General features: G+C 44.9%; 1 protein-coding gene across 4 annotated transcripts in view; it reads left to right on the forward strand.

Annotated features, from left to right (window-relative positions):
- Positions 1-9671, forward strand: part of ZFYVE28 (zinc finger FYVE-type containing 28) — a 147820-nt gene extending 138149 nt beyond the window's left edge. For all 4 annotated transcript variants that reach the window (XM_030239289.2, XM_030239290.2, XM_030239291.2 and 1 more), the window contains 2 exons: positions 6359-6462; positions 7369-9671. In XM_030239289.2, coding sequence (XP_030095149.1) covers positions 6359-6462; positions 7369-7500 — 236 coding nt within the window. In that variant the 3' untranslated portion in view covers positions 7501-9671. The remainder of the gene's footprint in view (positions 1-6358; positions 6463-7368) is intronic.
- Positions 9672-27345: the final 17674 nt, after the last annotated feature.

Raw genomic sequence — 27345 nt, forward strand, 5'->3', positions numbered from 1 at the left:
TACAGAACTGCCTTGCTTGCTACCACCTGCTAAAAACTGGAGACATAATGGATTTCTGTGGCTGCCAGTACAAATACCTGTTTGTGCCAAGTAGTGGTAGCATCTGTTTGCTTCACAGCACACACTATTTCTCCCTGATCCCCTGCCACCCCACCCACTCCTGTTTGGTCACAGGCCCTGACTGCTCTCTATCCAGCAGCACAAGCACAAACTCAGAAGTTCACAGTCCCAGGCTCAGGCACTTGTTTTTGTTGCATTTTAAGTCCCTGGGTCAGAAAAGCCCACCCATGCTCCTGTATGTGCAGAATCTAATCACCGTGGCTCTAGTGATAGCTGTCAGCCCCAGCAAAATACTTCAGTTTTTCTTTTGTCCTCTTTGTGCCTGTGCTCACTCTGTTATTTATTATGATGGCCAGCAACACCTTGTAAAGGAAAGAAGTTAAACTGTTGCACACTTCAGGGGCCAAACATGTTCTGTGCACAAAACTTTTCACTTTATCCTTTTTCAGCAGCTCTGCTTACACTGTGTGAGAGAGGAATCAAATTTCCATATGGAGGCAATGTTTTATAATCAACTGAACATATTTAATCATGCATGTAGAATTACAGGATTCTTCCAGGTTTTAGGTTGTAGTGCAATAATTCAATCTTATTTAGGCTTTAAGAACTTGCTCAGAGCCTTTTCCCTTCTCAAAGACCATCCCTCTTTGTTGGCACTATGTGGAACTTGTTGAAAATTCCATGCAGCACTTATGGGAAAACATCCCCTAAATACTGTAAAGAACAGTTTATTCAACCCTGTAACATCATAACTTGGATTTTGATTAGGTTTTAAACTTTTTTGTCTAATAAATACATGTTTTGAGTGTTCATGTATGTTTTATGTAGATCTACATTATCAATTTTTTCTATTTTATAATGATTGGTAAGTCTTACAGAGAATATTCCTATTAGTGGTTATATGGAAGACCCAGGTCTGTGCTCTGTCTGATTTAAAGTAAAGATTTGACCCATATCTCAATGGAAACCAGTGTTTTCTAGGAGTGTTGCTACATTTTATATAAATAATTATTTTGCCCAAAGAATAGGTTGTTGATCATGTACCTGGACAGAATGAACAAGGACATCATTCAAGGTGATGTTGAATCAGACAGAGGCTTGAGCCCAAGTTTGCAAAGCTCTGTGTCTTGGTGAAAGCTTTCTAGAATTGCACAGAAATTCCATCCTAAGAAAGCTATTTGACCAGAGCTGGAGCTAAGAAGGCTGTACCTCTTTTCTCCCTTAGCCCCAAAATTTTCATCAAATTATATTAAGCATAAAAATTTATTTTTTGAGAAATGTCAAGCTGGCTGTAATCAGCACTGCATCTTCTGAGCAAGGACAAAAATTACTTTGGTACAATTGCTTGTTAGAAATCTTACATCAAAGTCAGAGATTGCCCAGAATAACATGTGGAAAATCAGGTGTGATGAGGGACAAAAAAGGTTCATTTTACTGTGGCAGTTGAAGTGAGGAGGTAAAGTCAAGTCACTATAGTTTTCAACTTTCTGTGCTTAAAACTGTGAGAATTGGCAATCCTGCTTTGATCAGAGAGCCCCAGCAGGCCCATCTGACCCTTTTGGCAGCAGTGACAGCTGCAGTGGTGGCAGTTCCACAGCTGCTGTGGAACTCTGCAGGTCAGCTTGGTGGAGGTGTAATCAGGATTCTCTTGCATCTTGGATTTAACATGCAAAAATGCATGGAGGAACTTTCAGTTGGAGTTCTGCATTAGGAATAATTGATAAAAATAAAAAGTTGCAGAAAGGGGTCTTCTCTCTGAATTGTCTGGCTGTAACACAAACATTACAAGTTTAGGGTTTAGCAGCTGCTCTTCAGCAGGGAGTTGTGGTGTCTTGCTTCTGACTTGTTTCCTACCAGAGTTCAGATTTGCTGGCCAAGGCCTTCTGCAAGCTCCACCACCTTTTGGGGTTGTTTCTCTCTCCCTGCATCATTCTCTTGTGTCTCAGCACCACAGAAGAAACTTCAGCTTTCTGGGCTAATGCTTCAGTCATCACAGTTGATGGATCTGGGTCCATGTTCTCTTCTTCTTGTGTTCTGAGACAAAGAGATGATCTTCTTCATTTTCTAAGATTAGATGGGACTGCATTAGGTCCAATGTACATATTTAATGCCAAATTAATTAATGTGTTCTTTTTGACAGTTTACAGTGTCTGATTTTTTTCATCCATGATTATGGTTTTCTTTAAGTTCCAGCATCTTGGATTTAACTTGACTTTTAACTTTAGGAGCAGAATTTTTTTTTGGCTAATGAGATAGACATTACATAGTCATGTAAAGGTGAATGCTAAAAGCTACAGAATAAATAAAAAGACTGTAAAATTTCATGATTTATGAGCAATTGTCATGCAGGATGTTTGAATAGTTAAGAGCCTTTTTCAGTCTTAATGCTATTTAATTTTATCTTGTGCTTTTTTCCTTTCTCTAAACTTGTAAATACTTGTTTCTCTTCATTTGTCTGCCTCTTTTTCTGGGCATGCTTTTAATGTTTTCTTCTAAAATTTATATCTGTAGTCTGTCTCATTAATCCCTTCCTTCCCTTCCTCCTCCTCTTTGATGTTTGTGCTGTGGACTTCATCCATTTCCCAGCAGACTTCTCCAAACTCTCATTGCATGATAAAGCACTGGGCCAATTAGCCCAGGAACAAGGTTTTCCCTCCCTTCCTGGTCCAAATCCCCCAAGCACAGGCAGATAATGCTTTAGAGACTGGCTGTTGCTATTTGCTGCAGCATGCAGAGCTAATGGAGCAGCATAGCCTGCAGAAGGAGTGTAACATAAAAAGCCTGTGGGTGCAGTGCTGCTGCCCTGCTCCCAGCACAGCTTCAGGCTCGTGCTCGGGGTTTAATTTGTGTAATGCACTCTCTGCTCCTCACATGGAAGCTTTTCCCCTCAGGAGAGGGCTCTTCAGAGGGTATTTCAATGGCCTGCTCTATAAAAAGCCCAGTGACTCAATCACTGATGTAAGTCAGGGGCTGCTCCCAAGGTTGAGTGAGATGGGGCTGGGGAAGGGAACCAAGGGCTGCCTCCTGTGGGCTGGGAGAAACCCAGGCATCAGGATTCATCCTTCCTGCCAGGGTGAGCACTTCAGCTCCTCTCCAGCACTGCCTTTGATTTCGAAGTGCATGGTCTCACAACTCTGTGTTTGTAGGCAGTGTAAGGCCATTTTCAGTCAGCTGGAAGGAAAGGCTTTGGGGTAGTGGCCCAAAGTTCCCTATTTCAAATGTCACTTCAGTGCTGCACCGCTTTGATTTTGTGCAAGACATCCCTCTCCTGATTTCTCCCCACACACTGACTGTAGCTGGGTGATGAGGATTAAAGCAATTACATTTGTACAGCATTTTGAATGTTAAAAGCTGTTACATAACCAAGTGTTACTATTTGGGGGTGTGCTGCAGTGCAGCAGATCTTGGTGTGAGTGGTTGGGAGGGCACAAAGCCCCTGAGGCAAGAGGGACTGGCTGTGCCCCCCTGCTGATGAGTCACTGTCTGGGGAAATGTGCCCTTTAGCCACCCTAGTGACACTTTGTGAATCAGCTGAGTGACACCAGTGTGGGGGCAGAGAGAGTCCCTCTGCTGTGGGAGAGTGTTCTGTGGAGAGGGTTCTACTGTTTCTGTACATTGCCAATAAGCTGTGAATTATTATTTATGGAAATGAATTTACAAAAACAAAGTTTTCAGATTAATTAATCTGTCAGTCAAGTGATTCTGTAAGTGTGAATTACAGCTTATATGATTATTGTTAGTTTGAGGTAATTATTTATCAAAATTTGCTGGGTGTTTTTTGTTTGTTTATTTGCCTGGTTTTGGTTTTTTGGGGGTGCTGGGGTTTTTGGGGGTTTTTTTGCAGTTATTCTTTCTATTGAGCATGGAGGCAAATCTATGCAAGATCAATTAAAAAATAACTTTGCCCTTGAAGTGCAATGCTGACAACAACAGAAAAATATAGGGCAGGGGGGAAAAAAACCAACTCTGTCTTTCCCCCACAAAAGACAAAGAAAAAAAAAAAAAAGCCCCTCAAAGAAACCCAAGCCAAAAATGAAGCAGCTGATAAGAAAGCTGCTTTGTGTTGATGAGTTCTTTGGGGTGGGCTTGTGTTGGCTTATAATGTGTGTGACCTACCAGTGATCTGAGGGGAGGAGTGATGATGACTCCAGCTGCTGCAGAAGTGGCACATCACATTGGGATGCTGCAGGGAGTACAGAAAGGGCCTGTGCTTTGTGGCTTTTTGGTGAATATTAAAATCAGTAACTGTCTGAACCTGGTAGCCCACCCTGCAATGCAGTTTATAAAGCATCAGTATCAAACTGAGCATCTTAGCAAGGCTGCTTCCACCAGACCTGCAGAGGGAGACCTGCTGGCACAGAGCTTCAATAACTTCCTACATTTTGCTGTGTTCAAAATGAGTGAGAATGGCTGGATGGTTAAATCCCTGGAAACATCATCTATGTAGAGACGAGTTTTAAACAGGAGCATTGTTATTGGTTCATATTTTTGCTTTTTGTTTTGGATATATATGTGATAACCCAAGGGGCCTCCTGCATGGAGGACATGGGGATTCTCCATCAGGCTTGCCATGGTTTCAGATCAGAGAAAGTGACAAAGTCTTCAAAATCTACATCATAAACTGATACTAGGAGTAAGTTTCACTGGGCAAGATAGATGTAATGCCTAGGGAGACTGCAGAAAAGGAAAAAAAGTGGAAAGAAAAATGTCTTTGCTGCACTGTTATTAATGCTTGACTTAAGCTGGCAGTCCTGTATCTCCCTGCTGCTGAAGGAAACTCTGCCTTTGAACCAGGAATTTGTAGCCTTCTGTCCCCACAGAACATTTTCTGGTGAACTGTTCTCAGGGATGAGATGAAGGCTTCTCTGTGCAATCTCCTTTTTTTCCACCACATCAGTAATTTCTCTGTACATCAACCTCTGGGTTTGGTTACTGGCCCTGTAGGTGTAACCTTTATCAGACTGGTGTGCTCCTTAAGTGAAGGACAGCTTCCTTAAGCTAGTCCAACCTCTAAAATAGTTTAGAGAAGCCTATAAAAGCTGAGTCAAAATCTAAGTTCTCTTTGTTTTTACTAATCTGCTTTTTGAACAGTTTCTTACATTGAAAGCTATATCCTTTGTACTTTTAATTTGACAAATGTTGTAATGTGACAAACACATGAAAACTGGTCATAGTTATGTTGGAACAAAACAGTGGATTTTTCATTTAATTATCTTTCTGCCTATAGCTATAGTCCTCTTAACCTCTGCATCAACTGCACCATATATTTTGTTGTTTGATGGTATGCTCCTTGAGGCAGAGATCTTGCTTGTCATGTTTATAAATCAGCAATTGCATGGCTTGCAAATTGTAAATAATACTCAGAAAGGAGCTGCATTCAGGGAACTTGGATAAATACACCCGTTCATGTGTAGTTCATGTTCACCCTGTCCATGGATTCCTTCTAGACAGAACTTGTTTTGCACTCATTAGATTTTTACCAACTTAATTAAGCAGTCAGCTTCATCATTTCTACACTTGTAACTCCAGACTCTTTGAGGTCATGTCAGCCTGTCGTGAGCAGAAACAGCTCAACAGAAGGGAGCCCAATACCTTGTGCCTTGCCAAAACCAAATCATTTCCCTTCTTGTCTTTTATGGGAGGTTGGAGAGCTCGCAGAAGACATAAAGAACTGTAACATGCTGTCCGTGGTAATGGGCAAGTTCTTTCTCTGCTAAGCTGTGTACACTTGATTTTGTGGTTTTGCTGTAGTTATGGTGACTTCCAAGAAGAGTCCTAATAATTGAACAGATGGTAATCAGGCTTTGGGTTTATTACCTGTACAGTTGCTTGCCTAATTGCAGAAAAGCAGTTGGCCTTTCTGGAGGGAAGGCTGAAGAGGCTGGGAACGATCTCAGCTCTAAGCTTGTTTTGATGGTGGTGGCACTGACAAAAACACTTGTGATTCAGTTCTGCTTTAATAATCTCTTGTCTTCTTGTTTTATTTTGCTGAATCTCCTTCTTCCTGGACTTGAATTTGACTAAGATTTTATTTTGAGTCCAAAGCTGTCATGGGCCATTTTAATGCCTGATCTGCTTTGCCCAAAGGTGGATGCCTGGCAAAGAAGAGGGGAGTTGAGCCCAGTGCTGGGCATCCTGAGCTCCCTCAGCTACTGTTTGCAAAGCACCTGGAGAAATGCAGATGAAAGCAGCTGCTGTTATATTTTACTCTCCCTACTTCCTTGTGGATCTGGTAATCACATGTTTGGTTTTATTCTCTTTTGATTTATGTTCCCTTTTGTTGCTGTGTTTCTGACAGATCCTCCTGACTGGGTTCCAGATGAAGTCTGCAGCTACTGCACTGCATGCAAGGCTCCTTTCACAGTCATTCGCAGGAAGCACCACTGTCGGAGCTGTGGCAAGGTAATGACTCACTCAGGGCTCTGAGGAACTCCCACCAAAGACAGCAGCAAATTCATGTGCACCACAGAACCTGCCTGCACAGCAAAATGTGCACGCTCAGCCAGGGTTCTCAATTCACAGGTGCTTCTCAGCCTGGGCTGCCAACTCTCAGCTTCTGTTTACAGAGGACTAGGGAGGGGTTTGACTTTTATACAGCAATAAGCTGCATGAAGCTAAAGGCAGAATTCCCTGTTGAGATCCTAGAACACTCCCCACCCCAACAGAGTCACTCTGTGAGCTCTGACTACTGCTGTAAGCTCTAAAGAGCCAGGGCAGCCTGCACTGCCAGAGGTGATGCACTCACAGCTCAGCTGCAGGGACAGGGTGTCCCTTTGCTTTCTTTCCAAACCTTTGGAGGATCACTCTGGTGTGTAGGGCTGCTGCTTTGCAAGTTTGTGGGGGTGGAAGAGGGAGCGAGGGAGAAAAAAGCAGTCATGTACCACAGGAAGCCAGAAATCTGCAATCCCATTTCGCTTGCTGGCTGGGGTACAAGTTAGAAAGGAAGAAGCTGCTTTCTTTAACCATGTAGTGGACTTGAAGGAGTATGAAATTCAGAGATATTCACAAATATCCCCCTAGCCTTTCTTTAAAACCAAGGGAGAGATGCTTCTTTGCACCTCTGATGGAGCTGCCTTCCCCTGTGAGCTGCAGAGGAGGACAGGCCAGCCTTGACTGCCAGTGCTGGGCACCCGCACTGGAGGGACTGAGCCTGGCCAGATAAACTGGGTAGGGATTGCCTGCTGGGGCCCTTCACTTGCTAGTGCTGGTGCTAGCTCATACCATCTTCTCTCCCCTCCCTTGAAATCATTTTTGTCCCATCCTGTTCTTCAGAGGAACTGAAGAGAAATTTCCCCTCTTGTTTTTCAGATCTTCTGTTCCCGCTGTTCCTCCCACTCTGCTCCATTACCTCGTTATGGCCAGATGAAGCCTGTCCGTGTTTGCACTCACTGTTACATGTTCCATGTCACTCCTTTCTATAGTGACAGAGCTGGTATCTGACATATTAAACTACTGGTGTGGCTTCTGGAGTCTTACATGGACTGATATATTTGACCTAAGCCAAGAATTAACTTGAAAGAGGGACCCAGTGAGGGCACGTAGGCTTTGACATCCATTATTATAAATTTTGTACAGACAGTTTTTATTGCATTTTACTAAGCTGCTAAAGGGAACTACGAGGCGTCTGTAGCTCTAAGGCTACAGAACAGTCTTCCATAAATTTATAACATTAATGTTACGATGCCATATGCAGAACAAATGCACTGTGTGGAAGGAAATAGGGCTCAGAGAATTGAACAGGCGTTGCTGCTTATCTTACATGCTAGGAACAGAGTAGCCAGTTAATTAGTCCATCCCCAGTGGATCAGTCCCAAAGCTCAGACACTCCTGTGCCCACTGGAATCCCAGCATGGCTGTGGGCATCAGCACTCACCTGCTGCCATTTAACTTCCCCATGTCTAGATTTTTGCTACCTATGCTAGGAATAATAAAAGCAAATCTATTTCAGATCTGTATTCAATATTTACAATGGCAAAATTTTCAGTGAATCCCATAGGAAGCCCTGAAGGCCCCAAAACAGTGTATTTCTCTTGCCTTTTATTTACAGAGCAGAGCAATAACTCCAAGTTGTCTTCTAAACATTTTTCCAACTTCCAGTTCCATAGTTTGGAGTTTTTGAAGTATTTATAATCTAAATCATTTATGCAAAATCTTGTTAATAAAAGTCTGACACAGAAGTTTGGTTTCTATGTCAGCATTTAAAACTTAACAAACTTCAGAGGAAGTGGTTACCAAATAAATGAATTCATATTAAAATAGATATTTTTCACAGTTTGGCAGCAAAATTTAGTAGACAAGACAAATTATTTCTCCCATACTGAGGTTTTTTAAAAGGCAAATATGTAATGAGATATCCAAAAGGTCTTACAGAATGGTCAGCTAGAGAGGGGTACTTGTTGTCCACATTTGGCAGCGTAACCATGTAAAATAGTGCATACTGGTACTTCACTCATGCTAACAACTCAGAAGACATTTGTATTTATTTGGAACACCAGGGAATAATTGTTATCTCCACTCAGAGAGGAAAGAAATGGGACTCACGGATTCATGCTATGATCTTGCACGAACTGTTTGCAGTAAGAGCTCCCTGAGCACTGAGGTTTCAAAGGCATTTGGACCCGCTTTGAGTTGGCCACATGAAAAGCAAGGCAGAGTGTGCTGTGGTTACAGAGGAAACGAGATCAAGAGCTCTTTGCTGTGCCCCCTTTCCTGACTCGTGGCATTACACACTGTGTTTCCAAGTGATAAATACAAAAATGGGTGAGGAAGTTGTTTGCGGTATCACGCCTGAGAAAGGTCATCACTCAAAGTGCGAAGGCAAAACTGGCCAGTGTTAATTTGTTTGTAAATTTTATTTATTTTTTGGGGACATTCCCTTTGCTCAGTGGTTTACTGTTCAGTGTTAATGAGCCATATAAGGGTGCTGCAGTTTGGCACTACTGTCATTTTGATTCAGATGAAACAGCTTCACTTAGTTTATGTGTAATGCACAAGCCTTATGATGCTGTTTGTAGACAATGTCAGCTCTGATGTGTTATCCTCACTTATTTATATTTTTTATTATTATTACATCCCTGAAATCCTTCTCATGAAATCCTTGGGTTGGAGTGTCTGCATTCACCAGAGTTTGGAAAGGCATGGGGTTGGGTGATTGGTGGGAGATGGGTAAAGTGGTGCAAGCAATGATACTTATTCAGGCTTAAATCTCAGGCTTCACATTGCAATGATTATTGCAGTTTTATTTTTAGGAAGAAAAAAACAGAAAAACACACAAGAAATTTAATGCTTCTTTTATAGGATAAAAAAATTGCAACAAACTTCAATTCTGAAATAAATATGCACAAAAAGTTGCTTCTGTGGAAAAAAAATCTTATTTAATGCACTGAATATTTATTTAAGCTTGTTTTTATTTTGTAAATGCTGTAATTCAGAATCATTTCCATAAATATGATATTTAAAGATCTCAGACACTATAGTTTCTTATGTAAATACAGACTCCTATTTCTCTTACTGAAAAGCACAATGACTATATCAATACTAATATACATTTGCCTCAAGAAAGACTTTCATCTTGTAATCTCTTCAGATAATTAAAGTGTCAGGACTTTCTACTTCCATGTGCTGGATTGCTCTTTCATTTTGGGGTCTGTTTACATGGAGTGACAGCTGCCATCGTGTCAAACAAACTGGCCTTAACTCTTTCTCACTTTGCAAGTAACATGAAAGAAATTAGTTTAAATTTGAAGATGGAAGTCACCCATACAGTGAAGAGGTGGTAAATCAAAGCTGGAATACCAGCCTGTCACTTAGCATTGCCTCGTGCTATCTCTTGCCACCAGCTGAAAATCTCCCTTCCCAAAATATCTTGTGTCAATGGCCACTTCAGTCATCAGGCATGTTTGATCTGCCTGTGTCACATCTGAATAATCTTTCCTGTGGGGGATACAAATCTGCAATGAAAACAGTGCTCCTTGGATCTCTGTGCACTGTTATCCTTGGGAAATACAAATGCCCAGTGCTGCTTTGTTCTGCCCCCTGTATGAGATACAGCTGTTAAAGGTTTTATGAGAATTAATTTTCTTTTCCAGAGGACTTAATGCTGCATGGCTCTGGGATGTCATTTCACTGAACAGAAAATATGTTACAGCTCTATTACACTGGGGTCTCGGCTTCAGTGGTGCAACAATGGGGAAACTTGATGGGAAGCCTGCACACAAATGCAAGATTGTATTTAAATTGACATGCATAATATTTATGGGCAAATAATGCTGCATTCAGGTGTATGGATGAGCGAACAGTAGAAATTGTTCCTAAAGGGACTTTTTAATCCAAAAGGGGATTTCTCCAGAATACAGTATGTTTCACAGCAGTTTTCCTGTTGGGGATATCACAATGGGCGTGAAGAGGACAATAAGGTAAGAGCAGCATTGCCAAAGCCAGCAATAATTCACCTGGTGCTGGACTCTCCTGTATGGCAGTTCCCTTCTGAATCACACCTGTGTCCAGGGGGGAACAAGTAATTACAGTAAACTCTGGAGTGATCCTTTCTGGGTCTGTACAAATTGTACAGCGTTTCCAGCTCTCTCTGGGTTTGTAATAGCAGGTGGATATCAAGGCTTCCTCTGCAGTGAAAGGAACTTCAGTAAAATACCTCTGCTTCCAGGGAATACCTCTGTCCAGAACATTCAAACAGACTGAAAAGCTGTCACACAGCATCTTGGTAAGAGGGGAACCTGGATGGAAGTGATGGGTGAGGAGTGACCTTTGTGTGCATTGTCTGAGCTGAAAGGAAGGAGGAGGGAAACAGCCTGTGTGTGGTTGTGCCTGTTCTCGGGTGGGGAGATGGGAAAGGTGGGCTGTGGGAAAGCCTCAAACACAGCCCCATCACAGTCCTGCCTGGAGCTGGAGGAGCCAGCTCCCAGAGCCTCACTGAACTCTCAGTTCCTGCAAAGTCAAAGCTGCTGGGGCTGCACTGCTATTTCCATGGCAACCCCCGATAGCATCTCCCTGCCAGTGCCAGGACTGCAGCACTCTGTTCCTGCACATGCAGGCATGGAGACTCCTGCTTTCTGCTTCATCAGAGGGACTGTGGTGGCTCAAATGTCTTCATTTGGAACCAAGGTTTGTACTGCAGTCAAGAGCTTACTGTGAACTCTATTTTCTAATGACAGCATTTCACTGAATTATGCTTTATGTTGCTTGTCTGGAAGAAATCATCTCTGTAGGCATCCTTCTGACTTCTTTTGGGGGGGATTTAGCTCTTTTTCCTTCTCCTCTTTCACCCTTTACCTCACCCCATCCATCTTTCAGTTTCTGCTGTGTATAAACTAGACTTACTCTGTGGCCTCCATGAATATCTTACACATAGTGAAATATTAAGATAACTCAAAGAGCTTTCATCTTTATTGTTTCCTGATCTTGCCCTTCAAGTTCCCAGGCACAGGCTTGTTTCAAACCACTTGGTATCCTTGTAGCTGCAGCAGCATCCTGCCACACAGGTCCTTCCTGGCTGCCTGAGATGCCATGGGTCTTCACCAAGGTGTTTTAAGTTTTGCAGTATTCCTTTCCTTTGTGGTGGAGAAAGGATAGATCCTAATTCTCAGGTTTTAATAGCTGTTAGTAAATTACAGATATTGGCATTTGGCTCTTTTTTCTTTTGCTCTTAAACCAGAAAATGGTAAAATAATAGACCAGAAGGATGAAGAGGAGAAGACTTGTTAAAGCAGCTCTGGAAGTGTGAAGATGATGTTTTAATGAAGTAATTGGTCTCTTTGAAAACAAGCTGTAACTGCATGTGCTAGGAATGCTGGGGCTCATGCATAAAACAAATTGGGCAATTAGTTTTTCATGAACTCATTTCATTTCTTGTTTTCACTAAACATGAAGGTTCTGAAGTGTAAAGAACTATTTTCCCTCATGTTTCACTCTAAGGTAGGAAGCTGATTTCTTTTCTCAGTTTTTCTCTGCAAACAACCAGGAGCCTTTCAGGGCTCTGACTGAACTAGTCTGCAAAAGGGAAAATCCTGTGTCCGAAGCAGCCAGCAGTGGGGCCCTCTCAGCCTCCCACCCCTGGGGAGCAGTGAGAGGTGCCTGTGGGCACGAGTGACTGCAGAGGGGCTGCTGCTCATGTCCCCCTGCTGAGTGCTGCTCCCATCTGCTCTTTTTCAGGAGCATGAGGTGTCTGCCACAGCCCAGGGTGTGAGGGACCACTGGGCCTGGGAATGGCAGAGCCAGCAAGCACTGAGCTCTCACTACCTCACATAATATAGATTTTATTTTCTGAAAATAACCCCAGGCCAGGCACTCACACCACTTAAGCAAGCACTTAAACTCACATCTTACTCTAGAAAGTCTTATTTATGTATTTCTGCACTTTTACATAGTTCTTCACAGGGCAATAAAATGTTGGTGTTACTGCTGTGACTTTTTTATTCACTGAGTTAATAAAAATGATATAAAACAGCAGCAGGGAGGGTGTTTGAGGTGACTGCTTTCCACATAATATTTCAGCAATGGCCAGTTTTCAGGTTTTTAGCTAGAACTAGGCTGTGGTTCCAGTGGGCTTGTCAGTACAGTTGAAGATCATAGTAAGAGCTAGTCCTGAATGGCATTTCTGCTGCTAACCTCTCTGCTGATGTCCTGTAAAACATGTTAAAAATATCTGTCTTTCATAAGAGGTGTATCTGAAAATGATGTGCAAGTGCCTCAGCCTTTTTGGACAATTTGGAGAAAGTTGTCCTTCAGCATTCCAGAGCTGGGCCAATGGCTCTGCATGGATTGTTCCAGTCAGATCCTTGATCATGAGAAGGCACCTGTCAGGTATGTAAAGAGCACTGAGATGATCCTGCTTTATCACCAAACAACCTGTACCATGCCATCTTCCTCTATATTTGGGGAGCCTCTAAGATCTAATTTTGAGGCACTTGATCATTATTTTTTCTGGTCAATATCATTTGTGATTGCTGCTTCACTAGCAGCTTTTCTGTTTATTATGCAGCAGTAAAGCCTGCTGGTTTCAGGTTGTTTTGGTTTTTTAAATTGATTTCACTTTCTTTGGCTTATCTGCAGAAAGCTGGTGATTAATAATTGAAGATATAAACAGAAAAATAATCACTTCAAGTTCATAAATATATTTAAAAGAAATGACTCCATGATGTTCTCAAATATTGGGAGAGTATACAGTAAAAACTGAACCCCAAGTAGTCCAAAAGTCCTGGGTGCCCATCTCTGAACCATCTGCTGGAAAGCTACAAGTTTTGGGGACCAAAACTTACAGGTTTGAGCCAGTGATTGTAACTTCTTTGTCTAGAAATAACTCTTCCTTAATTTTAAAAATATATGAAGGAAATTGCTATACTCCCCATGAAAAGAACCTCTGTTCAAAGAAGAAAATTCCACTTGGTCCAAGTGTCTTGGAAAAAAATCTAAAGCTACCACTAATGAATTCAGTGACCTCTTTTATACCCTCTCATTGTCATGTCTTTTAGAGTTTATTTCAGGACAGAACATCAGCCTTGCTTGCAGAACAAAGCAGGAAAATCTTGCCCACCTGTACACCTGACAGGTGGTGTTCTCTGTCATGTTTGTTCTTCACATTCTGCTTTCTGCCCTTTCTCTTGCTTTTTTATCTTTAAAGGAATGATCTTGGAGTTAGACACTACACTGAGACTCAGGGAAAATGTTTCCATATTTCTTTCCTGTAGGGAGTGTTTGAAATATGACTGTGTCTAGTGTCTGTCTCAAAAGGTGCTTTGTGAAAACCTGAGGATGCAGACTTGCATCCAGATGCTGCCTCCATGCAACTTTTGACTTACACTGGAACAAGAGCAAAATAAAGCCTCCAAAGTGAAGCAGCAGTATAGAATCCAAAATTCAGGCTGGTGTCAAGTGTGGAGGCTGAAGGGCATCTTGAGTGCTTACTGAAAATTCCCAACACAAGTGCCAGACTCTGCCACCGCCAGGCACGAGGCCACAGGTGCTGCAGCCCTGAGCTGAGGACCTGGGACCTGTCCAGGCTGGAGGGAGAAAGAAGCCAAGGAGCTGACAGCCCAAGGGACACTGCCCAAAGGGTCTTTTTCACAGGCTGTTTTGCTAAAAGCAACTCCAAGAGAAATGCAAGATGTTGTCGTACCTACTGCATTGAGGGTATTTTCTGTGAGCTTGGAGAAAAACCCATTGGGAGTGCTACTTGTCTATTGCCACCCAGTGTTAAAGAAACACTGTTCCTTGGCAGGTGGAGGGGACAGAGAGGCTGTTGTCTTTTTGCTTGTTGATTTTATTTTTTACATGTATTTTCTGCTTGCTTGCTGCAGTAAGAAGTGAAAAAAAAAGTGTTCACTTCTTGAAAATCTCAAATTCCCATTCCTGCAACAAATAATTCTCATAGCGTGTTCTAATTGCAGAGTGCAAATAACTACCAATCATTAAATAATATTAGGTTGTTTTTAAACAGAAAAATCATTAACCTCAAATCAAGCAATTATCAAAGCACTTCCTCTGAGAACAAACAGCTCAGAAGCTGCTGAGAACACCAGCTCCATGTGATAAAACCCTCTGTCCCATGTGCTGCTCCTGGAGCCTTTCCAGTGCCTTCCCAAGGTTCAGATGTTGTCACAGCATTAGCTGCCAGAGTAAGGCTGTTCTTGCCAAATTGTATCTTCTTGGCTGCTCTGTGCTCTTGTGCTTCTGGTGTTCAGCTCCATCAGCCTCTGCAGGGTTTGCATTTATTTGTGGTATTTATAAAACAGATAAAGCACCTGGCACAAAGGAGGATGGAACTCAATGGGGGAAGGTATTGAGCAAGAGTCCTGCTAAAAAATGTTCCTGGTGTGTTTTGCTGTGAGGGAAAAGCCATGGGAGTGACCAAGGGCTTGGAAACATTCAGAGTTGCAATCTATTGAATGTATCAGAGATAGGGTTGAAGACACCATCAGTAAATGCCTACACTGGGCACACAGGTCTGGGAGGCCGGGCTCCTCCTGGCAGGGGTCTAATGGGAACCAGTGGCCAGAAGCTGAGTCAACTTGAACAAACACAGATGAGAAAGAAGAGTTTAAATCTCCTGTGCATTACCAGCTGTTGAACAGTGAGCTGATTGTTGTTGTGAACTCTTATACCTATGAGCACAAGTATTTTTAACAAACATCAGGTGTTTCTTACAGGCGCAATGGTGCAGCCACCCATGTTGGGACTAAGGCAGAAATAAGCACTCTGTGGGACTATCCTGTGACAGAGGTCAGGATCCTGGTGGCCTCAGTTTATGAATTGGTCCAGGAAGTTACCAAGAGGAGGGATTTCTCTGTGGGCTGATGTACAGGAGGGATGCAGCGGCACAAGTAAAGCCACCCAGTGCTCTCCATTTTCCTGTTTCACCCCAGAGCTAATCCTGCACCAGGGCTGGATTCACACTGGCATTGGGCTGTTACAAGCAGCAGGAAAAGAAAGGTAATGGATCAAACACAAGGAAGAGGGATGCATCGAGGAACATGCTCCTGTTTAGGAGCCCAGTATCTAAAGGAGGGGAAGGAAAATCCCTGACCACAGAAACCTCCCAATGTGCAATTCCTAATCAGCTACAGGAATCACTTCGCAGTTTGCCAAGAACAGTCTCCTGTCCTTGTGAGCTGGCTGTGATTTCCTGCAGTGCTCATTAATACTGGTGTCATGCTGAACACATCGCTCCTGCACAGGCCAGGCTGGGCTCTGGGTACCATCAATGTGCCAGGTGTGGGAACTGAGCATGGCTGTCTAGAATCACTGCTTCCACACACTCTGCTTGCAGCTAGAGAAGAAGTAAATGATCCTTCTGCTTTGTTTTCCTTCACAAATGCTGGACACAGAGCAGCAGGTTTGCCAGAGGAACCAGGCATGGAACCACAGTGGCCAGCCCTGCACAGACCTTACAATGAGCTACAAGAGAAGATGGAAGTAAACACAACAAGTATCTATTCATATGCTCACCCAGCTGTGAAGAACAGGAGGGGGGAGCCATGTCCTTCTTCTACCTGAGCATGAGAAGTGGCTGCTGGCCCCCACCAGTTCTGCTGAACCCCTGTCCTAAGATGCTCAGGATGAAGGGGCTGTTAAGAGCATTTGTCTGGGCCTCCCCACAGCAGGGATGTTGCAACACTGTGCCACAGTAGTCTGTAGGATTTTGTATATTAACTCCTTCCTCAGTTTAACTTTGTACAATGCACAGTGCTCCTGATCTTCTCCTACTGACCACAGCATTGGTTACTGAGCCCTCACACTGCTGTAGGTATGTTATCTCCATTCTACAGGAGAGCTTATTAAAATACTTGGGAACACAAGATCGGCTCATCCTGTCCTGCTATCTCAAGCATCCATGAATAATCCCTTTCATAAATCACTTGTATCTCATCACAGAGGTAAGTGAAGTTCTTTTTACTGTACTCAGACCTTAATCTTCTCAGTAGACCAAGGGTTTTAGAGATACTGAAGTCTCCAGACCCTGATGTTTTAGTGGTCCTTTGAAGCTTAACCTTGGATCTCAGAGTCAGTTATCCCTGTTCCTCCTGCATGCCAGGAGACCTTTTACTCCTTGCCTGTCACCGGGAGCCTTATCTAGAGATGTGTCTGGTGGGAAGAGAGCTTGTAGGAAATGTCTATGCTGCTGTAAAGAAAGGTCTTGTGCCATGTAAACTGAGGATGGCTCTGAGCCTGGGGTGGCTCTAGGCTTCAGCTTGAAAACCACAGCTTCTCCTGATCCTCTGCAAGGATCCTACAGTACCCTGTAGGTTCCCTTTCCCTTTGGTAGTCTGCTCTTGTCTAGAAGCAGTTTCTGGCCTTCATTTTGCTCGTTAAAACCTGCTGGATGCAGCGAGCCCAGGTGTCTTAAAGTGGACCTTATAAAAGGCTAAACTCTGCTCTCATGTCCATTACTCCCACTTGGGTTTACAGCTCCATCTCAGCAGGTGTTTGTAACACCATGGGGCAGCTCAGCTCATGAGGGTACTGAGTGCTGGCTCACTGGCGTGTGTGAAAATAGCGTGGGGCATGTAATAGTGTGGGGTATGTAAAATCTGCTTCCAGGGACTGTCTGGGCCGCAGAGTCACTGTGCCAGGCTGGGGGGGTGGGCCATGCCTGCAGTCTGCAGCACAGTATTTGTATCTTGGTATCAGTCTCTCCTTTTGGTAAATGCAGCAGAGATTGATGGGTTTGTTTTGCTTAGGTGGTAATGAAGCAGTTAATTGCGCTCGGTAATGGCTGTCTCTGCCCAGCTGCTCAGGGAAATATCTTAGAGGTTTGCCCCACGGATCCTGGGCTTCGTAAGCACATCCAAGCCATCACCCAAATCCCTGGCCGCTCAGCTTTCCCAGCTCCCTTGTTGATTGTTTTGCTCTTTCCAAACACATATTTTATCTGCTTGTTTCACCAGCCCTCTGTGCTCAATGCTGTGTGCAGCGGTTGGCAGCAGCGCTGCCGTGGGCTCCTCCAGGCGCAGCACCCGCGGGAGCAGGAGGTTGCGCTGCTGCCCAGCCAGCGCATCCCTGCCGTGCTGGGACATTCCCCCGCGGCCCCTCGCTGTCCCCGTCTGGAGGCTCTGGCTCTGCCGTCACTGATCTGCACAAGCCTTTCCAAATCTGCCACGTGCTGAAACATTTCCCTCCCCTCCCGCCTTCACCGATAGTCCCCGGTCCCCCTGCTCTTAGGGAGCACAAACTGCAGCTCCTGCATTGCACCCATTGCATCCAACACCTACAAGGTTGGGTTATTTTTCTTCACTGGGACTTTTAAGTATTTTTAAGGCCCACCCTAGCATCCCAAAGTCACCTTTCCCCCAAACAAACATCTCATATATTAAAATAGAGCAAAGCTGTTCTTTCCAGTTCTTCTTGCCAAATAACAATTTTTGCACTTCTGCTGTCCCAGCAGCACGGGACAAGGAGCGGGCAGTGCTTTCACAAGCCCGGCTGCCCTACCTGCTGTCACAGCACCGGGCTCTGCCCGTGCCGGCTCATTAGACCTTTAGGTCAAGTGCTTGAGCTGCGTGGAAGCCGCGTATGTTTGGGGGGGGTGGGTACCGAGTCCTTCCATCGTCTGCTCTACTGTCACGCAGGGGCGTTAAAGCCAACGTAAAGCACAATATTTGGGTCAAATATAAGCGGTTCAAGTGCTGTCACAGCGGCAGGGATCACGCTGTCCTCCGGGGCCCCTGTCCCCAGCGGGTGCTGGCAGCTGGCACCCGGTGCTGGGGTCTGGCACCAGCGCCTCGGAGCCTCCGATCCCCCGGCATGGCACCGAGGGAGGCCCCAGCGCTCCTGCCTTAAGTGAGAAATAAGATTTTCAATGCTCCGTGAGCCCACAGGAGACCGCGATCTGCAGCGTGAAGCCGCCGAGCCTCGCGGGGAGCGAGCAGCTTTCCCGGCTGGGGCAAGAGTAGCAATTCGTGTTTTCATGCCCAAGCCCTCTGGACAGAAGGCAGCGGCGCTTGTCCTCTGTGCCAGGCACAGCTCCCGGAGCGGATGATTTGTCCCCGGAGCTGGAGGATGGTTTCTCTCCGGCCTGTGGGCCGGGGCGGCGGGCGCGGCGCAGTCTCGGTGTGACCCCGTGCGGCCGCCGGGCGCAGTGCGGGCCGGGCAGCGCGGCCTTGGGGGCCCGGGGCCGGCCAGGGGGCTCGGGCCCGGAACGCTGCGGTCCCGTTTATCGCCAGTTAAAAATCGCCACTTGAAAAACAAACAAAGAAAGGGAAACCAAAACAAAACAATAGAAACAAACAAAAACGCAGCTGGCTCAGCGCCGGGCTGCCAACGCTGACAGAGCTCATCCCTCACCGGGGTCCCCTCAAAGACCGTCAGCCTGGGCCCTCAGCACAGGCCGCTGCTCCAGTGCTGTTTGCCAATTAAGATGGAAATGCCAGCAAGCCCCTTAGATAGTCAGGCCTCCAGATCCCCTTGGAATTACATCCAGATATGAGAGGCTGTTTTAGTGCTTTCCTATTCTCAAGCTGCCTAGAAATGGAAATGGGCATTTGGGGTTGTGCAGGCAGGACTGGGAGCAGCAAAGCAGCTGCTCTTCAGTTTCCATGGCTTGGCTGTGCCCAGAGCCAGCCCTCTGTGTGGTTGCCTCATCCCTTTGCTGGCCCTGTAAGGATGAAGGCAGGAGCTTTGTAGTTCACCATCTCAGAGATGACAACTGTGCCCACCTCAGCTGATGTGGGAGTCTGCTGGAGACTTTGGGCTGAAAAATCCACTCCACTACTGAAAAGATGAGAGCAGTTTGTGAACATTTACAGCAGCACATCCAGGCAAGTTTCGGAAGCGTGTGGAGCAGAACAGCCTGGGCTGTGTAGCTCCTGCAGTGCTGTGACAGCTGAGAACAGAAAGCAGCTCCGAATGATTTGCAGTTTAGTCCTCTGATTTAGAGTCTGGAGAGTGCAAGAGTGTGTCTGCTGTGCTGTCCTTGCCAAGGCTCTGTTTAATGTCCTGTCCTGGGGTGGGAAGCGGGAAGGAGCTCTGCTTTTCTGCTGCTCTGTCACAAATCATTGGTCTAGGGCTGTTTTTCCTTACAGTTTTCCACTTGTTTCTCTTCCTGCACTTGTCAGGGGTCTTCCCCATGGTTTTTGGTTCATAGGCTCAGGGAGCAAAGCCCAGGGAGGAGTAGTAGCCCTGCAGAACTGGCCATCCCTGTGTGTGATACTTGTGATCATCATTGTGTGGCTTCTATTGAAACTCAGCGTGACATTTTACATCCACTCCATGAAAAGATCACTTCATGGCTGGGTGATACCAGGAGAAACAGCCAGGATGAAACTTCTCGGAAGAATGAGATTTCAAGGCCTCCCAAGGCTTGTTTGTTAATTTATGCTGACGAGTATTTACAAAAATTTCCATGCAACCAGCCCAGAATGTCCTGCTGTTTCTGAATGAGCCATACGGCGCAGTGCTCAGCTTCTGCTCCAGAAGCATCTGTGCCGCTGGGCACGGCACGTGGGACCAAGGTGCTGACCATGAAAACCTGGAGAGCAGCTGACATGGCAGAGTGGGGCCAGGCTGCCCTGCAGGGCTCCTGCACGCCACTGATTAAATGCCTCAGCTCTCCTTCCCCTCCACTTGGAAATCTCACTGTTAACTTGACTTAAAGCCTCCCTGTGGGTTTGCAAACTTGGAGAAGATTTTTTTTTTCTATGAGATGAGTTCTCCTTGCCAAGAAGGTTTTAATAACTCGCCATGAAATTTATAGAGTTTAAATTTAAACCACACGTGGGAAAGTGGAGCTGTAACAGTTTAATCCAATTTAACCTTGAGCGATCCGTTCCACAGCGCCCAGGCAGACAGTTCACACCACAAGCAAAATTCCTCTGCTTGGGTGGCAGACAGCAGCTCTGCTATCATGTGAGTGTCCTTTCCAAAGCACAGAAGACCAGACTGAGCCATCTATGTCCCTGTTTCATTCTCCTGCAAATTTCTCCTTGGAAACAGCAGGAATCTGCTGCAGCTCGGAGTTGGGCACCCCATAGGCAGAAGCTAAGTCTTGTTCTAGGTGGCATGTTTTCCTTCCTATGAGAAAGAATATCCTTTTCATTCCACCTGCTTTTCCTGTCCCATCACAAGAAGGCACATTTCATGGGTGACCATATAAATGCATCTGGTTGGGGAAGCAATCTGCTGGGAGTCTTCTTGGTACTTTCCAAAGAGAGGAGGTGGGAAAGTTTCATTGCCAAGTAGCTAGATGATGAAAAGTTTTATTTCCATTGTCCTGCTTTGTCTTTTCTAGCAAAGTCAGTTTTATATCACCACTGTTCCACTGTGGAGACCTCAAAGACCAAACATACATTCCTAGCAAAAGTCAAATACAGGATTGGCAAAAGCCTGTTGACAGGGGATGTAAAATGCCCCAGCCTTGGGAGGATGCAGTGACTGCATTCAGAGGTGTGTTGGTGGCTTAAACCTGGAAGGGCTCTCCCATGGTGTCCAGCCAAGGTTAGGAAATTCAGCAGGGAGAAGCTGAAGATGGCTTTACGTATCATATGCACCCACAGCAGTTGTGACTGTTCTAGGAACAGGAACTACACTGATTAACTCTCTATTGCAGTCCATAGCAGGCTGTGCCTGTCAGAAATGGGCAGGCATGGTGATTTTCTGGGGTGGCCAGGTGGAGACCAGAAATCCAGGTTAGAACTGTCATGGTTGACCTAAAGCTTTGTAGAACCATTGCATCAATGGCAATGCTGTTTCTGATCCAGCTGTGCTTTCTGTGTTTCTGAACAACTACCTTTGATGCTGCCCTTCTTGGTGGTATCTCAGCCAAAAAAAGGTAGCTGCAAATTCTACTTTTCAGACTCTTGTTTTTTCCCCCAGACTTGTGCATTTAACAGAAAGTCGCCCAATAATTTGCGTTGATGAGATTTGCTTGTTTGCTCTGTTTCTGGAGAGAGGGATACTCATCAGATAAATATTTTTAATAGGCATTAGATATGACGTGGTGAGACCAGAAATGAGTTTCATGCCATGTTCCCAGCTGAGTAGTTTCTCTGGGAGGTTGGCTCCTGCCCGTGCAGCTCAGGTTGGAAAGTTTGGGGTGGCAGAAAAAGGAAATATTTCTGAATCTGGCATACTGGAAACAGGTATACCAGGCTGACTCACCAAGGTGGAGGTTTCCAGTATGACTAATGACTGAGCAGGCATTGATTTTTTGCCTGTCTAATAGGACACATCTTACAAAGTCTCCAGTTTCCAGACTGGGTGGGGTACTCGCCCTTTGAAAATCAGATCCATGTATTGTGTATCGAGTTGACTGTACCAAAAAAGAAACCACAACCTTGCGACCAGGTAAGTGTGTCCGCGGTAGGCTCCAGGCTGCCAACAGCAAGGCGCTGAGAAGAAATGGGAGTTGCTGCTATAGCCCAAGGGAGGGTCTTTCCACTCCTCCTTTGCACTCATGGTTACCCCTGAAACTGGATGTGTGTTTATGGGTGTTTTAAAGCTGATTTTTCCTGAGTTGGGCACAGTCACAGTGGACTGGTGATATCAAAAGCATCCAAGTAGCCTTGGCAAATATGATCGTGATCAAACCAAGCAGTGTTTTGTGGTCTGTGCACTGCGCCAGCAGCTCATCAAACTCACCTTTTCCTGGGAATAAAAGTCTAGTCTCAGGCAATGAAGGAGCAAGAGAGCATTAGGCTTTTAAGAAGCAGACTTCAGAGTCTGCATCCTCAAATTTTCTGCCATTTAAAATGTTTCCCTAAGGTTTTACTGCATGTAAATGAAATGATAATTACAATATTTTAATCCAATTAACTCCCTTCATGATCTGGCAGGTGCAAATTGGAGATGGATCAAACTTCTTCTTACTGTGGATTATGCCTGGAGCCTCCTTAAAGCTGCCGTCTGGCCCTGTGTGTACACGCGGTACAGCGCGTGTTACAGGGGACTGCAGTGAGGTCCTAAATTATGTATGGAGTATGAATTATTGCTGAAATGCATCACTAAGACTTCACTCATCGAACATTTCCCGCTCCATGAGAGCAGCATGGGAAAAGCAAAGTATTTGCCTGTGGCATGGGCAAGGTTTTCGTTTGCATGGATTTAAACAGTGTGTGTCACTGATGGAGTCACAGGTCACCTGGAGTTAACTTGATGTGCTCCCCTACATCTTGAAGGAAATATATTTTGCAAGATCTCATCTGATTAGCATGGAAATTACACTGGGATTTCTTGTGAAAATGGGGACAGAGATGAAAAAAAAATTATCTTGACGTGGTATTTAAAAACAGAGAAATTCTTTGAAGGCCAATGCAGCTGCCCTTTCTCAGGCACATCTCCCAGCTCATGTCAGGGACAGCATCCCCTCTTCCTCCTGCTTATCAAAACCAAGAGCAGGGAGCCCACCCTCTACGAGGCAAAGGAGAGGGATGTCTGCAGGGAGGGCTCTGAGCATGGCCTAGGCTAGCAGCAACCTTTGGAGGACAGTTTCACAGAGTTTCCTAAACCTGTGGATATGAATAAGCTAAAAATGGTGGAAAACTGCCTTTTAAAAACCTCATTCAGACAGTATATTTGAATAACAGTAGGGTTTTTGTCCCATGGCTCTGTCCTAATGTGGCTCTATAACCCCAGGGACCCCAAAGGGCATTGAAAGGATGAAGGAATTGCTTCTTGACAAAATCCTGTGCAGTTGTCCTGGCAACAGTACATCATTCCAGAAATAAAATGACAACTTTTCTTTGACTATTTTATTCTTTTATTATTTTAGTTTAGTTTATGGAAGTGATTGCATTTGCTGAGAAACGACTGAAACTCCAGATGGGCCAAGTTAAATGACACAACTGTCCCTTGAACATACTGGGCTGCACTGGTTGGGCACCCACCTTTACTGCATGGATGAGATGAAGGATAACTTTTTTATCTTTGGCCTATTTTGGATGGAGAAATATTATTTATTTGTCATTTATGTTCTGATTTCCCCTTGGAAATGTGCTGCCAGTCTGTACTGAATGAAAGCTCTTACGGGACAGAAAAATCTTCATTCCGTTTAAAAGAAGGACTCAGTAAATATATTTCAGAATAAGGTTTCTTTTGATACTTGCTTTTTAAATCCCTGAGTGTTTCTATACTTGCTAGTCTTCCATCTTCAGAGAGGTGGAAAGGGAATTTAAAACGGCCTTTCCTTTAGCACCAAGACCTAACTGCAAAGACTGCTTGTCAGTGATGGGAGAGCATCCAGGCCTAGGGAGATGCTGGAGTGTAGCAGTGAGGAGCAAGCCACAAATTACATTAAATACTAATTAAAAAGAAAACAAAATAAAAGGCACAGAATGTTTTCAAACAAACTGGAGAAAATGAGTTTTGTGCATTAACAGTTTGTGAACATAAGGGGGTAAAATCCTGCTGGCAGCAGTTTACTCTGCTGTTGGCTGTGTAGATGCTCTATGGTGCAGTACAGTCCTACCTTTCCTTTCCAGGAGTGGGGAATGCTGTCACTTTGAGCTGAGACTGAGATGGGGGAGGCTGTTTGACCTTGTGGTTTGTTGTCCTCCACTTCAGCTGAAGTTCCCTGGTATCAGACTGACTCCTTCCCTGATCCTCCTCAGATGAGGTACAAACTGAGAATGTCAAGAGGCAATTTTGCCTGAGAAGGTCTTTGCTTCTGTGGGAGGAGATGTGGGGATAAATGTTCAAATACGATTTGGGTTTGGAGTCCTTAACTGCCCCACAATTTTCATTGGTTTGAGTTCAGCTCTTGATCTCCACATTAATTTTTCAGCATGAAAGCATAGAGCACAAGCAGAAGCCTTGGCAAACTGAGGACACCCAGCCTGGGAGAGAGAGAAAATTTCACATGGTTTGAGAAACCAGAGCCAACAGAGAATTAGGAGTAAGGCAAGGGGCAGGGGCAACAAAAGGTATGATTTTCTTTGGGTAAGGCAAGTAAAAGAGATTTGAGACCCTAACCAGTTTTGTGAATTCACTTGATGTCTGCCTATAAATTCATGTCCTTAATAATTTATATTGAAAAATGAAAATTGAAACAAGCTTAGAAACAAGCTTGGAAACAAGCTTTTGCTTTGGGTTTGGGTTTTTTGTTTATTTTGTTTTTGTGGGTGTTTGGTTGGTTGGTTTGATTTTTCTTTGTTTTTGTAACATAATAGGGGTCTACCCCAGGCCTCCTGCTGGGAGGGCTTTAGGAGGAGATGGGTTAAAGCAGCCTTTCCTTGGGGAATGGGTCCCTGTGGCATCATGCTAACTGTGAGGTTTGAGGAAAACCCTGTACTCATCAGTATTGGGGGCTGGGGGAATAAATCCTCTCTTTGGGCAAAGAAGTGGCCACTTATTTGCTTGCCAGGTGATGGCTTGCTGCACCTCTGCTCATTTGAAGCATCTCCTTATAGACAGTGCCCAAAATGTCAGTTGTGGGGTAAGGCACAGCCCAAAATGTGTGATGGTATCAGGCTGTGAATTCCCCATATTGCACATGAAACAAAAACGGATGCCAAAATGGCGATGTTTGCATGGACCCTGGAACTCCCACAGTCACACTGGCCTTTTTCCTACATCAGTTATTTAGGAAAAAGAAAACTCAGAGCCACATTTGTGTGAGAGCAGCCTTTTCTGGAGGCAGCTGCTCAGGTGCCTCTCCCAGTGATGCCCCTGAACAGCAGAGGCTGATGGTGACTTTCTAGTGGGACGTGAATATTTGAAGGTTTCTCCTTCCTGTCACAGACCTCCTGTGTTCTCCTGGGATGCTCGTTCCTTTCCTTCCCCCTTTCTTTACTGCTGCTGAACTGCACTTCCAGGTGTTGCCAAAGGACCAGGACACAGCTGTGGTCGCAAAGGTGGAGAAAACACCCTGGCCAGCACACCAGCTGAGACGGCAGGAGCAGCAAGCACTACCTCAACTCCCTTCCACCTCCTTGCTCGGCTGCTTTGCTGCCCAGAATGTCATCCAAAAAATAACAACAACAACAAATCGCCACCCCCCCCCCCCCAAACAACCAAAAAAAAGCCCCAAGAAACAACCAAAAAAAACCCCAAAAACTGCTCTGGACAAGGCAAAACTACTCATCCCCCAGCCTGGGCAGGAGAGAGGCAGTGGGCTGAAGATCATTATATACTGACAGGGCAAATTTCTGGGTACTTTGTGGCATTTTTGTTTCTTCCTTGTCCCTGACTTCTCAAGAGATCTGCAGAAGTTTGATGTCTTTGAAGCTGTTTCCTCTTGCTCAAACCGCCTGCGTGTGCCGGCGTGGGCTCTGACGCAGCACTGCGGTGCCACAAGCCCTGTCGCAACCCTGCTGAGCTCCTGCCCGGCCTCTGGGAACCCAGCACGGCCTTTGCAAGGCTCCTGTTGGAAAAGAAAAGAGTCTGGTACTGACCAGAGGGAATCAGGGAGGGCTGTGAGCCGCCTGAGGTAACTGGGGAAGATGGAAACACTTTAGGTCCTTGTTTATTTATATTTTACATCAATGGGGAGGTGAGAGGTTGGGTCCTGCCTGAACATGGGCCTTGGAGAGAAAACTCCTGAGAGTGCTCTGGCTGAGTTTAGGAGCAAATAACAACTGTGCTTCCTGATTAAATCCTTAACCCCAGAGAGGCCTCTAGCATAGAGCCTCTGCTTAACTATGGTGCCAAAATTGACAACTCTCAGCTGCAAAATGTGGCTGCATAAATGTCTTGTGGGAGCAGTCAGACATCTCTGGAGCTGCAGTCACCTCTCACGGAGGCTTCCCTCTCTGCACTGACTATGTAGGAAAACTGGGGTGCCTCCAGGTGGCAGCCCTGTCCACTCTAAACAGGGGTTTGTTTTTCCCTTGAAATTATAAGGGAACATCGGTAGTGGAATTAGCTTGACATTCAGTCCACCTTAGCAGCGCGGTGGTAGGACAATGCTGGATATACTAGTAGTGATGCTCTTGCTTTCATACAATGATCCAACACCTGCAGAAGTCATCCCAAACAAGCAGATGTGGCCTCTGGGCTCTGCCAGCCTATGGACAGAGTGAAGGATTGCAGGATTGATGCTGCAGCCTCCATAGCAGCCTTGGTCCTGCCCAGGACCAGGCTGGCAAGAAATACAGGGGCAGAAGGATGAGCACAGGTCTTAGTGATTGCAGCACTCAAGTGACTGGTTACAGGCCAGAGCCTGGAAATACAACACAAAAATGTAATTAGATAAACAACCCCTCCCACCAAGAAGTGTAGGGATCATCCTGCAACGAAGTGACTGCTACTGGCAACAAAAAGCAGCCTCCTGGCACTGCTTTGGTAAACTCCCCATAAACCTGTTTTTGTACTTGAGAACACCCAACAGCTACTGGGAAAAGAGGTGGAAAGCTCAGGCTGCAGACAGCTCTGCTCCATCAGCATTTATGTGATCAGGCACCCACAAGCACCTTCTCAGTAAAAAGTCAGAAATTTGTGGGTAGTGACTGAGAGGCTCCTTGCAAAATTTGAGCTTGATCCCTTTGTGGATCAAATTAACAACACTTTGAAGGGCTTCTTAAAGGGGTTTTAAATAGCATTAAAACATTTACAAGTTGACAGTGGTAATGAAACTTGGGTGTTCCCAAAATCTGCAGCTCAGTTTCTATTCCCAAAAGAAGGATCAAAATCTAAATGTTTTGAGGATTTAGCTAGCTTATTGCTCACAGGTGCCTTATGGTATTCAGGAAAATGCCCTGCTTTCTGACCAGAAGTTAAACTTGTAGGTTGAGCATACAGAATTTGAATTTTCCTTTAATGCAGTGAAAAAGCAGCACAAAGCTGCTGTCTGAATTTGAGTTAGTCTAAGGATATAAATTCCTTTTATTTATACTTTTAATTAAG

This window comes from Serinus canaria, chromosome 4 (assembly GCF_022539315.1).
Source record: "Serinus canaria isolate serCan28SL12 chromosome 4, serCan2020, whole genome shotgun sequence".
Classification (NCBI taxonomy): Eukaryota; Metazoa; Chordata; class Aves; order Passeriformes; family Fringillidae; genus Serinus; species Serinus canaria.